This window comes from Centroberyx affinis, unplaced genomic scaffold, assembly GCF_046629955.1.
Source record: "Centroberyx affinis isolate AG114_WGS23_722 - 3 ecotype Tasmania unplaced genomic scaffold, CSIRO-AGI_Caff_v1 ptg001167l_1, whole genome shotgun sequence".
Classification (NCBI taxonomy): Eukaryota; Metazoa; Chordata; class Actinopteri; order Beryciformes; family Berycidae; genus Centroberyx; species Centroberyx affinis.
In genome coordinates, this window is record NW_027279698.1 from 1 (window position 1) to 13150 (window position 13150).

Genomic DNA, 13150 nt, shown 5'->3' on the forward strand with positions numbered 1-13150 from the left:
CAGACACACACACACACAAGGCAGTGATCACAGAAGAACACTCTTCAGCCACTCTTCACCTGCTACCAACACAGATAGATTGACATGACGGAACCATCCAGAGGTCTCTTTTACCTTCCTATCATCTATTTATGGACAGGTAAGAGCTGGTCATTTATAATAGAGGTTTCTGGAAAATAAGATGAACCAATAAGCAAAAAAGTTCCATCTCATCCTATGAAAGAGCCTATTATCACTGACCAAATTGTCAACTTTTCAGGAACTAAGACAAAAAGCTTAGTTTTTGGCTTGACCTCAATGCACTTTTGAGTTCATCCAGTGGGTTTTGAGCAGGTTTCATAATACCAATGGTGGTAGAATTTTCTCAACCCATAAAGGAGCACTGAATCCTTCAGCTGAAGTTAAAATATGAAAATCACCAAGATTAGAGTGAGGAGGTTTTCACATGACAACAGCACTTTGCAAAAAGAACTTTTTACAACATTTACATATTTACACACTTTTACTGTGCTTTACTGCAACGTGATATTTGGACCAGTGCATGGTCTCCACTTCTCTGACTTTCTTTCCTCCATCTTCTCCCTTTTCCATCCTAACACTGTAATCCTCTCTGTGTCCCTGGGCAGGAGGGGTGGAGGGTGATGTGCTGGCGTCTCTGGCCCCTCCGGTCCACCTGTCAGGAGAGAGGCTGGGCTGGACGCTGCTGGTCTGTGTGGTCAGTGACCTCAGAAGAGGGCACCTCGAGGTCAGCTGGATGTCGTCGTCACAAGGCCACCTGCCCGGCGCCCCCTACAGCGTTGCAGGAGACAGGCGGGACGGCAGCCGTAGCGCCGTGGCTATAATTACAGTGACGACCAGTGATTGGCCGTCATACAGCTGCTTTGTGAGCCACCGACAACACCCCAGGGTCATCAGGACTCATCACGCCACCTTCTCAGGTAAGGCTGAGGCTATGAATGGGTGAGTAGGTCAGGATCATGATAGTGTTTACTGTAATTCCTATACTATAATACTATAATTCATTTTAACATTACTCATTAAAGGAGAATGCCACCAATTGTAAGCTTTTATTCCCGTGCCTCTGGATAGCTCAGTCAATGTTTGTGAACATGAGAGAGAAAACCCTTGAATTTGTGATGTCACTGGGATGTAAAATCAGGGGCTGCTCCATTGACAATGAATGTGGCGTTTATATAGTTTATATATTCTAGCACTGCTAACAGATATGAACCAGATTTTAAAACTCATGTGGGTGCAAGAACTCAACAAAGTCAGCGCCCCATTCATTATCTGTGGAGCAGTGCCAGATTTTACATCCCAGTAACATCACTAATTCAAGGGTCAGTTCGCCAGTTTCCACCTTTAGGAAAGAGTGGTGCATGTTCACAAGTATTGACTGAACTGTCCCGGGGCACAGAAATATGTGAATTCTTAAAATGGCTGGCATTCCATTTTAAACCCTCATGAATTGTTATAATTTCAGATGATGATCATGACAATATCTGCTACGACGATGAAGTGAGAGAAGGTAAAATTGAATTGTCTGTGGACCATTTTAAAATTCCTCCATTCATAACTGTGACTCTTACAGACTTTCCATATGTTTGACCTCCAGATGTCGGCTGGTGGACGGACGAGGTGACGCTCCTGGCTATGAGGCTGCTGCTTCTGAAGAGCCTCATCTTTAACACTCTGATGACCACATATGTTGTTATTAAGTGGTAAGAGAATGAGTCTCTGTGCGTTAACTAGATAAAAGTGACAATACTGTAGCATGAACCATAGAAACATACAGTATATAAACATTCAGCACATGTAAAGCCATGAACAGATAGTTGGGCTGTCTATCACCCTTCAGTATTCTGGTATAGCATGGACAGAAGCAGCCCATTATTCTTATCTTTAGTACACTATAATTGTCATTTCAAAGGCCGTAACAGTGTATTTAACCTTTCAGATTGTTGGAAGTGAAGGGTCACTGCTGCACCATGTGACCTTATAGCGACAACTATCACAGAGAGGAGATTAGGAGGAAGTCTTTCTTGTCCACTCAGCGAGGATCTCTCCACTGGAAGCTGTTGGATACACTCCATCCTTGTGGGTGCTTCATGAGGATGGCATTAGACTGAGTTTGAAGTCTCATGGATTAAATGGGGGATGACTGTCAGGATCACAGGAGAAGGGGCTCTACGCTCAAATGTTTTGGCGCACTTCTGCCAGCCTTTTCTCACAGACATCCCAGGTGTTGCCAACTGTGGCAGTTGAAAACTGGTTGTGTGTTTGTGAGGCCAAACCTGGTATCTGATCACAACCTAACCTCAGACAGATGGGTGAGTGTGTGTACTGCATCCATGTGTACGTGTGTGTGTGTGTGTGTGTAGATCTGTGTCTTTTCTTCTGAACTCATTGGCTAGAACAAACACTGAGACTAGAAACGTGGGGAAAACCATAGTTAAAGGTTGGTGAACATCCAGTATAGGCAGTTTGTATTTGTATTTGTATAAGTTTGTATTTTTATATTCCTGTTTTATAATTTTGTATTGCTTAAATGTAAAATTAATCACCAGGAAGCACGCTTGGTTTGTTTTTCCTTTATTGTTTTTTTAAATAAAACACTTGCACACAGTTTTTTCCTCCATGTTTTTCTTTTAGAGCGCCTCCATAGTTTGAGTACAACACTGACATAGCAACAGAGCACCACTAGGTGGCAGTACAATCACATCTGACATTTTTTTAATTATTATCCAACAGCAAGAATATGGAGCTTAACTTCCTCTACAGGACACTACGTTTATAAATAAGTTAAGTATTTCAACATTGACCAGTCACTCTTCACCAAACGGACACTCACACATGACTTAAGAGATCACAATGCCAGAAACTGAGCATGGGCTTACATGGCCAACCGAATGGGGTGTATATGTTACATGTTATAAAGGCTCATAATCTTAAGGGTTGACGTATTTCTGCCAGATATCCAATGGCATACATTTCCCATAACACACTGCTGTGTGGTTCAATTGAAGCACATATCCCAGCAGACATTGTGGTGAAGTTTTCTCAGTGATTCGCAGTGTTTTGTCTACACTCCAGTCTCTCGCACGTATCCCAGTCAGGAGCAGCTCGTCAATTCTGGCAGTAGGAGCAAAACAGATTCAGTCTACAGTAGCAAGTTTACAAAGAGGGGGGAGGGAGACTGTGGGGGAGGGCTGGGTGCTGGTTTGGTGGTGAGTTATGATTCTCTTTGTACATGAAAACCGTTGTGCCTCTCTGACAAGGCCTCCACTATTTGTCTGTCTTTGGCTCAAATGAATAAAACAAAAAACAAGCTGAGCAACATAGAAGAGCTGATATTCACAGCTTCTTGGCAAAGAGGTGGGAATGCCTCTCACATAGAGCTCAGGGGAAATAACAACAGACCGTACACACGCGCGTGCACACACACACACACACACTCACACAGACTAAGGAAAAAAAATCAAACTGCAACAAAAGAGTACTGATGACAGTTGCTGTGACACATTCAGAATACATTCAACAGAGAACAACTCACATTAACTGACTTCAAATCAGAGGCCGAGTCAACTCAGCTACTGTCAGAATGATTAGCAAAAATGTCAGCCCATTGTGTTCAATGGACTTGTATATTGACAGGAGCCAAAATGAGCGTATTAGATGGTCTCCAAAACTTGTATTGTTGGAGAGGGTGGTGGGTAAAGGAGAGTGAGAGGAAGAAACACTGATGTGGATTTGTAAAAATAAAAAAAATCAAAATAAAGTGCTTCTGTTAAAACAAACATCCTCTGTCTGAGGTATAAAAAAGGATCACATCAAACGGCACAAAAAGAATCAAACCCTACGCCATTACACCGTGCACTGAGGACAAAACACACTATTTACAATCTGGAGTGTATATTCATGTCGTGTGATACACACTCATTCACCCACATAGGAATGTTTGTGTCATTGTCAATGGTGTCTTATCCCAAGATGATGAAGGACTGTTTAAGTCGTCATCACGTCTCCTGTGTTATTCCACATAGCATTGATTCTGCCACGTTGGCCCTTGCAGTGAGACACCAGTAGTTGCTAGTATCTCCTGCAGTCTCTCCAGTCTGTTGGTGGCAACAGAAAACCTTCCAGTGCCCAGTCACTGCCCAGCCTGCTGCTTCCTCTACGCATGAGAGAGGAAGATAACGTCCAGAAGATGCTGAGAAGGGGAGTCTGTATCAGTGCTCAGCAAAACACTCACAAAACTCTCTTTGAAGTGCACACACACACACACACACACACAAACACACATACACACACACACACACATATTCCCACACGCATGTCAACACACGCAGGCACACACAACACTCACACAAGCACACATCAATGTACACGCTCTATATCAGCGGCGAGAGTGCACATAGCAGGAGCAGAGCGAGGCGTTTGACAGACCGAGAGTCGGGGTGCGAAGCGGTGGCGGAGCCGCGGGGGTAGATCCTCCATCTGTCCCGGTGCGGATGGAGACTCTCCATGTCTTTCTGGGCGCTGTACGCCGCCGCCGTGAAGTTAGCGTCCCCGGTGGTGAGGAGATCAAACACACAGGAGTGGAAGTAAATGTCCTGCACCTCCAGCTGTTCCCGGCAGCGGTCCCGTGCCCCCTCCACCCCGAACCCCTGGGGGGCGCTGTAGGGGGACGCTTGCCCCTGCGAGAACTGGCCAGGTCGACGCGGCTGCTGCAGCTGCAGGCCCAGTGCGGGAGGGGACAGGGGCAGGGGCAAGTGGCCCCCCCGGTCGATGCGTTCTCCGCTGGGGCAGCCGTTCAGACAGAGCTGCAGGTCCTGGGTGGCGTCGTAGGCCTGGGCCATCTCCTCCGGGATCCGCACCGCCAGGGTCAGGTAGCGGCCCAGCTGCCGGACGATCACCGTGACACCGATGTAGCCGGCGTGCAGCTCCACGTGACGCCCCGGGCTGCGCTCAGAGATCCACAGCGCCCGGACCTTCCCGGTGCCGCCATCAACTCCGGCGGAAGCGTGGCTGGGGTCTCCGCTGCTCACTGTGCCATCAACAAAGGCAGCAGGGAGGTCGTCTGTGACGGCCTGGTACACCCTCTGGTCTGTGCACCCCTCATAGGGCTTGAAGATAATGGTGATCTATGGAGAGGGAACATAGGAAGAGTTGCAGTCACATTTTAAATTTAAAGTGAATTCATCAAATCTTGAATGACTAGTTCAAAAAGCAAGAATTCAAATGCAGTTCCCTGTTGCAAAATGAATACATTAGATATGGAAAAAACAGATAAGTTTCATTGAGGAAATGAGCTAAAAGCTATCTTTCTCTCACACCCACACGGACAAACATACTCACCAGCACAAACAGTAACAGTCACCCATTACACAGGTTATTGACTCTCGTCGAACTACATTTGAGAAATGACCAAATGACTTTTTAACAAGTCGTAATTTGACACAGCTATGCAAACATGCCGACACACACACACACATACACACACACACACACACACAGAAACACTCCAGTGGTGAATGGAGCAGTGGATGAAGGGTGTGGTGTGAGCATTACGGTTAGCACTAGCATCATAGTTCCGGTGAATGGCTGCTTTGTTCACATGACAGCCGTGAGGAATGAGGCCTGGCAGGCCATTAAGCCTGGAGGGCTGTTAATGTGTGTGTGTGTGTGTGTGTGTGTGTGTGTGTGTGTGTGTGTGTGTGTATGTGTGTGTGTGTGTGTGTCTGTCTGTCTCTGTGTGTGTCTGTGTGTGTCCCTAATAATCATGACTAATAACCTGCCCCACCTCTGACACAAGGTCAGACCTTCAGTTCCACAGTGCAGCAATCAAACTATTTGCTTAATGTGCATGTGTATGAGTGTGTGTGTGTGTATGAGTGTGTGTGTGTGCATGTGTAAGCGTGTGCATGCATGTGTATGTGTGTGTTAATAATTAAAGCTATCAACCAAGCTGGAGAGGGCAGATCATTGGGGGGAAACATCAACATAGCTTCTTTAACACCACAAAGATCACCTTGTGTGGCACATCATCCACTTGGTGATGTGTGTGTGTGTGTGTGTGTGTGTGTGTGTGTGTGTGTCTTTCTCTCAGTACAGGGATAAGCACCTTTAACACATATAGTGCTTTAAGATGGTTACTGTTAGGTGCAAAGGGTGCCACTTATGAGCCGCACACACACACACACACACACACACACACGCAAACCCAAACACGCAAACACACACACATGTAAACAGTGGGTCCTTTCACACATCTCATTCCATGTTATTAGAGGTCAGGCTATATGCAGCCATTAACCAAGTTAGGTTTCCAACACTGCCTCAGTCACAAGAGACAGTCACAAGACCAGGCTGTTTGCCTCACACCTGTGAGTCTGAGAGAGAGAGAGAGAGAGAGAGAGAGAGAGAGAGAGAGAGAGAGAGAGAGAGACAGAGAGACAAGGGAGTGGGTGCAAGGGTGTTTTCCAGGCTCACATTGATAAGATTTCTTAGAGGCACAGAAAAGCAACTTAGAGGTCATTATAGAAAATGTGTCTCTCTCAAACACACACACACACACACACAAATTAACTAGATTACACCAGATGCTCTCACTTAAGAAAGCCTCACAGCCTTAAAGACAGAAAATTAGACCCCCCACCCCCCACCAACAGTCAATCCCTCTCTCCCCTTTTAGCAGTTCTCTCCTCACCTTATTGGTTGCCGTGGCGCTGGAGCCGGTTACCACGGGAACATTAGTGACCTGGACCGACAAGTAGTCGTTGTCGATGAGAGGCCACGCCCCCTCCACCTTACAGGTCTGGAAGCTGTCCTTAAATGTCCTCAGGTGGGGGTCCCCGAACAGCCCGCAGAACAGGTAGCCAGGCCGCGCATGGCTGTGGCTGTGGGATTGTGTGTGTGTGTGCGCATGGGAGTGTGTGTGTGAGTGGGCGTGTGTGTGGGCGTGCTGGGTGCGACTGTGGTAGTTGCAGGGCTCGTGTTGGACCTCGGGGTGCGTGGAGGACGTGGGCCCGTCTCTGGAACAGTTCCTCTGACTCATGAGGTCGGAGATGCCCAGGACGGCCGAGTGGAAGACCAGGTTCCCCCGGCAGGACTTGGCCGTCCTCTGGGTGCAGGCTGAGTACGCCCGTAAAGCCTTGCAAAACTCTGTGTCGAAGCCATCCACGGCCGGCGTCAGGTGGGAGGTCAGGGAGACGAAGTCTGTGGTGCACTTCTGGATACGACACTGAGGGGTGGCCACCTGGCACTGGCCTGGAGAACACACACATAGAGTCAGAGTCAGAAATACAGTCAGTAAGGTAATTTTATTAAAGTAACACATGAATAGTAGAACACTATTGGGTGGCCAGCTGAAACCAGCCTGAAGGAAACACACAATTTTGATAATTTAGGTATGTACGACAGTGAGAGCTGGATCTATGTTGACTTGGACAGTTCATACGCATATATCTCTCTCTCCCTCTCCCTCTCTCTTTCTCTCTCTCACACACACACACATACAGTATATAGATAAGCACATTTGCGCCCGTCCACCCACACACAGAAGATGACTAAGTCTAGTGGGTGAAGAAGGCTTTGATCTTAAACACACAATACTACTGGCCTGTTACAATCAGACCTAATAAAAGTGGAAGAGAACATGCCGCTGTTTGGAAGTGTTGATCAATCAGCAGTGCCGCTCTGTCAGTGTAATAAACCAGGACAAAGAGCAGCCAGAGAGACGAAGATAAAGAATATTTTCCCAGGAAGACTGAGATAATGTTACTGGGGAGTTAAGAAAAAGTTGTACACTGCAATCAATAAAATGCTCCATTGTTTTGCACAGGTTTTCACAGAAACATAGTCCCATACACAGAAGGTATGGGAGACAAAGGGACCTACACCATAAACATAATCCTTAGTCAAAGCAACTAAGCAACTTAAATATGATTTCAGGCGAGATGTATTTTGTTTTCTGTCATTGTACTTGTTTGTTTACAAATGCAGTAAGAAAATGCATCGATCAGACTCTCCTTTGATTATTTTCCGTCTCCATACAAGCCATGGAAGCTAAGAAAGCCTCAGGCCAGGATTATCTGCTATGTTTTATCTATTGATACATTGATTCTGAAAGTAACAAGGACTGAACCAGCCTTTTAAATCATAGATCATCAGAGGGGGAGAGAGAAAGAGAGAGAGAGAAAGAGAGAGAGAGAGAGAGAGAGAGAGAGATTAGAGGCCAGACCTAATGCATCAGTCACAGTGTGCTCCTATTAGATTAGACCAGAGAGAGGCTCTGCAGTGTATGGGCAGCTGCACACACACACACACACACACACACACACACACACACACACACACACACACACGCACACGCACACGCACACGCACACAAATAGCTATCTTAGAAAGAATGCTGGTTGTGCTTCCGTTAAACACACACAGCCACAGATCTTCCGATGGTGGCAGGATTTCCTAATGGCCAAGCAAACCAGAGAGTACACACAGTTTTTACTAACATCAACAGCTTCACTTAATGTCACACACCGCCACTTCACACCCACAACCTAACACACACACACACACACACACACACAGACAGACACACCAACACATACACACACCAACACGCACACATACGCAGGCATACAGTCCAGCTCTTCTTTGTACATTGTATATTTAGTGGGTTTCTGACATGAAGGAATCAAGTCCTACCAATTGGGGGCAGTAGTGTTCTGAGTTTAGAAAGCAGGGTGCGGGGTACGGACCCCCACTCACACTCTGCTTTAGAATCTCTCTCCTGCCTGTTAAATACTGACACAAACCCTCAGACACACACACACACACACACACACACATACACACACACAGTCTGCCTCCCATGCCAGCTCTCACACAAACGCAGCCCTGGTGAAAGTCTGCTGCTTACTGTACAGACAGTCGGAGTACTGAGGACACATTGTCTCTTCGACTGGTGAACCAACAGCCTCCCTCTTTACCTCCTATCTCCCCGCAGCACCTAAATACCACTCCCAATCTAATCAGGGTGGGTTTATTCTCTTTGAGAGGGGATCAGAATCATGAGTAGTTCTCCGCAACGACACAAAAGCCCTCATTCACCGACATTTCCCGGCAGGGTGGCGTGGTGAGCAGGGAGTCCGCCCTTCGAATGGAAGACCCGGGTTCAAACCGCTGTGTTGGCAAGCAACCGCCCTGCTGAAGTGTCCTTGAGCAAGACACTGAATTCCTAGCAGCTGCTCTGTAACTGACCCTGACCTCTGACCTCCCTCTGGAGGGCGACAAGCGAAACGAGGATTTCCCCCAGGACGATCGATAACATATCAAATTATTATTAAAATACCATTTTCTTATTTTTCAAAGCTTTCCATAATCTGCTCCTTTGCAAAGCTGTCTTCTTAAGAACCAGTCCTAAGTATGCATGGCCATAGTTTCAAAAGAAAATTCAATCCATGTATATAAATAAGCAATTTGTGGTAAAGAGAGATGAGATGTCGGATACTGAACTGGCATGAAAATATTCTTAAGAAGAGAATAAAGAGGAGAATTAACTCCTCATGGGAACAACTAATGCATGAGGGCCGTTCAACACATCCAGAGCTCGGTTTGCTTCATTCCCTGGGGTAAATATCCAATATAGACACAATAAAATCTTCAGCAAAGTCCATCGCAGTCCTTTCACTGCCTACCACAATATTAACCTCTCTTTTTTCACCGCATCTTTAGACCTGAACTCCCCCCTTGCCTGTATAGTCTCATCCCTACCCCTCTTTGCTCCCAATCCGCATCTGTTTTTTTTTCCCCAGCTAGTTTCATTGCCCTCCATCAGCAGCGCTCTGTGTTCAGCCTTCAGCTCCAACCACTAGCCCTCTTGCGGTCTCTGTTCTTCGCCTGATTTCCAGCCCCAACCAACTCCCAGGCCAATCCCCCTCGCCCCCCGGTCGTCTCTCTGCCTCTGCTCCCCGCATGGCGCTCCTGAGGCTCCTTCTCTGCGATCAGACAGAGGTCAAAGATCCACAAGCTGATTCTCTCAGGCTTGGTTTAGCCCGGCTCACGGTTCTTTGTCTCCCTATCCAGCCTGCGACTCCTGTGATCTGGGGAGATCAGAAAAGGATCTACTGGGATCATCTCTCAACCGGGGGAATGGCTTCTGAAGTGCTTATTGATCACCTTGTTGTGCACTCTCTGACACACCAAGCTCAAATCACACAAACAGCCCTCCAAGCACAGAGATACAAAGCTTCACAGGAGCTCTCTCTCTCTCTCTCTCTCTCTCTCTCTCGCTCTCTCTCTCTCCCGACTAGACACTCAGGACTGTGAACAATAGTCAATGATTCAGACAGGGATTCATGGTCCAGCCATTCCTGTCTTCTCGTCAACTCAGACACATGGAGTTGAGGACCGATCAGAAACAGGAGTGACACTGCAATACTGCAATATACACAGCAATTCACTAGTTATAACACAAATAAAACAATCTGTACAGCTAAACAGGCTAGATAATATGCATTCTTTCCAGGTGATACATGTGTAACAGAAGGTGCCAAGAGGGTCTTTAATGTGAAGTGGGTCTCTCCATTCCCCAGCAGGCTGCACGCCGAGGTGGTTTTGTCCCGCTGCCTGGGCCGTGTTAAACTAATTACTGGAGGTGTGACTGCTCAACAGACAGCAGCCACAACACAACCAACCCCCTGCACACACACACACACAACAACACACTGACACGGTCAAAGGAGCTGGGGTCTGGCAAGGGGAGAGAAAGGCAGGCAGCAGCATCCTGCTGTTCCCACCAGATGAAAAATGCATCTGAGTCTTTACCAACACTGAACCAAATTAATTTGATGCTAACCGGTGATGCTGTAAATAAAAAGGTGGGTAAACCATGACCTCTGTTTGGTCATTGAAGAAAATTACAGTCCCTACACTGCCTGATGAAGAGTAGTGAGATCGAAATGTCACACATGTTTTGGTGTTAATAAATCCATACACCTTGGGAGCAGTTTTCAGAATGCAGACTCTACTTTTGCTCTATTCTTTGTTTTTCTGTGTGTTTTTACTTTGCTCAGCTCATCATGAGGCAAACAACCACTAATATAAACAATATTCAACTACATTTTCAGAAAAGCAAAAAATTATTCATTTTCCTTAAAAGAGCCTATAACTTACATCAGTTTCATACTATTAATTATCCTATGAATTTACATCATACAGATTTATTTCAGCCCAAAAGGGTGGGTAAACTCTATTCCATAGAGTTTAGGTGGGTTTATTCTACACAACATCCCTGATAATAACTTTTTATAAATAGATACATGCTGAGACAGGCAGATAGATTCTGTTTTTCCACCACAGTGCCCAATCTGACGCGGATATTGCACCGAATAAAGCTGTAATCTGTAATAAATGGACATGAGGAGGAGAGGTAGTCACGCTTCTCTTCCCCTCCTCCATGAGCCATTAAGGGGCAGACAGGAGAATGACGGCCCAGGAGAGAGGAGGAGAAACTCGATCCGTGCTCAGACTGCTGCACTGCCGCTGGAGAGAGAGCCATTGTCAGGCAGCGCTGGGCCCAGCACTGGGGTCGGCCAGACACTGCTTAGAAATACTTCATTACAAATAAACACTCTCTGATCACAGCCAAATGAGTCGCAAGAAATGTTGTTACTCTGGATGTAGTTGTTGTGCAGTGCCGCGCTACTAGTACCACAATGGGATGAGAAAGTGCGTAACATCCCGAATGAGTTGCGATTAGGACCGAGATGCATGTAATAGTTGCAACCGAGAAGTAGAGTTAGTTACCTATGTGGGCACCGCAGCAGAGAGCGAGGATCAGCAGCAGCAGTGGCCGGAAACGGCGCACCAGAGACGGTGAGGCGAGGCGCTCAGCCCCGCGGCAACAGCATCCGGCTCTCCCCATCCCCGTCCATGCAGGGCCAGGAGGGGAGAGTGGACAGACCTCCAGAGGGCGAGGAGGGGTGGTGTCCAGGCCTGTTCACTTCTTCTTCTTCTTCTGCTTCTTCTGCTTCTTCTTCTTCTTTTTCTTCTTCTGCTTCTGCCTCTTCTTCCTCACTCTTCTCTCCTTCCTCTCCTCCTCGGGTGCGCAGGGGCATTAAAACGCAGCTGCTCCGCGGAATGCAGGGCGGAGGGGGGAAAGGGAAAGAGAGGAGGAAAACAAAGTAACCAGAAGAAGTCAATTCCGACGACACGTTCACTTTTCCTCTATTCAAATCCACATCCCATGTGTTATGGCAGTGTTCTCTCAATGATCGGACTTTTGCCTCGGTTATGATCAATCTCTGCTGTCCCCTCTCGTCCCAAACACGCACACTCACATCTCTCTCTCTCTCTCTCTCTCTCTCTCTCTCTCTCTCTCTCTCTTTCTCTCTGGGCCTGGGTTTCTCCTCCACTCCTCCCCCTTCACTCTCTCCTCCTCCTCCTCCTCTGCCCCTCCAACAAATCAATAGAGAATCAACCAAACCCTGCTGGCGGAAAACCCGCCTACCAGGACTCACACTGAAAGGGAGAGAGAGACAGGGAGAGAGAGAGAGAGAGAGAGAGAGAGTCTGCTTAATCATGGAGAGGCCCGAGATAAAACTTGTAAAAACTTGGTAAAATTTCATTAGATCACTGTGTATACTGAATATAATAATGGGTTATTGCTATAGCCTAGTATTGCCAAGGCAAAAGTGAAAGCTGGTCAGAGTCTCTAATGAGAAATCACTGCAATATTCCTATATTTGTGTTTTTTTTTACTCTCCTATGGTATCCCTATAATATTCCTATGAACAGGATAATATTTCTATTCTATTTATACTTTTGCTGTTACTTTTGTATAGCGTCCTAAAACTCATTAAAGGATTAGCATTTTCATTAGTGACAGACTAATTGCGGTAATTGCGGGTTGTCATCATTTCCACCTGAACAAGAAAATAAATCAAACACACATTTCGCTGCACATGAAGCGAGGTTAAGTGTTGTGCTGCTTAGAGAACCGTATAGTCAATAAGTAAAATGAGTTTTACAAGGTAATCTAATAATCATTACTATAATCATACCCATTCCCAGATAAATACCAACATAGATAATTAAGGCTGCAAAACATAGACCAGTCATGGCTCTGTTTCCAATAAGTTCG

General features: G+C 46.5%; 1 protein-coding gene across 2 annotated transcripts; it reads right to left on the minus strand.

The window, feature by feature from the left end:
* Window positions 1-4350: 4350 nt before the first annotated feature.
* rgmb (repulsive guidance molecule BMP co-receptor b) lies at window positions 4351-12182 on the minus strand. 2 transcript variants are annotated; one of them, XM_071524228.1, is made up of 5 exons: window positions 11876-11932; window positions 10230-10255; window positions 8713-8732; window positions 6710-7269; window positions 4351-5144 (listed from the first exon to the last, which is right to left on the minus strand). In XM_071524228.1, exons 1-5 carry the CDS (start codon window positions 11930-11932, stop codon window positions 4392-4394), a joined length of 1416 nt encoding a protein of 471 aa, XP_071380329.1. In that variant the 3' UTR covers window positions 4351-4391. The 2 variants fall into 2 exon arrangements, with proteins under 2 accessions (XP_071380329.1, XP_071380328.1); XM_071524227.1 differs by lacking the exons at window positions 8713-8732; window positions 10230-10255 and having other exon boundaries at window positions 11815-12182.
* Between the last annotated feature and the right edge of the window lie 968 nt (window positions 12183-13150).

Coding starts and splice junctions, on each gene's coding strand:
- rgmb (XM_071524227.1), bottom strand. CDS start 11,932: ATGGGGAGAGCCGGATGCTGTTGCCGCGGGGCTGAGCGCCTCGCCTCA. Junction 7,270..11,814: donor CTGCTGCGGTGCCCACATAG/GTAACTAACTCT, acceptor TGTGTTCTCCAG/GCCAGTGCCAGGTGGCCACC. Junction 5,145..6,709: donor GCGCCACGGCAACCAATAAG/GTGAGGAGAGAA, acceptor CCCTCTCCATAG/ATCACCATTATCTTCAAGCC.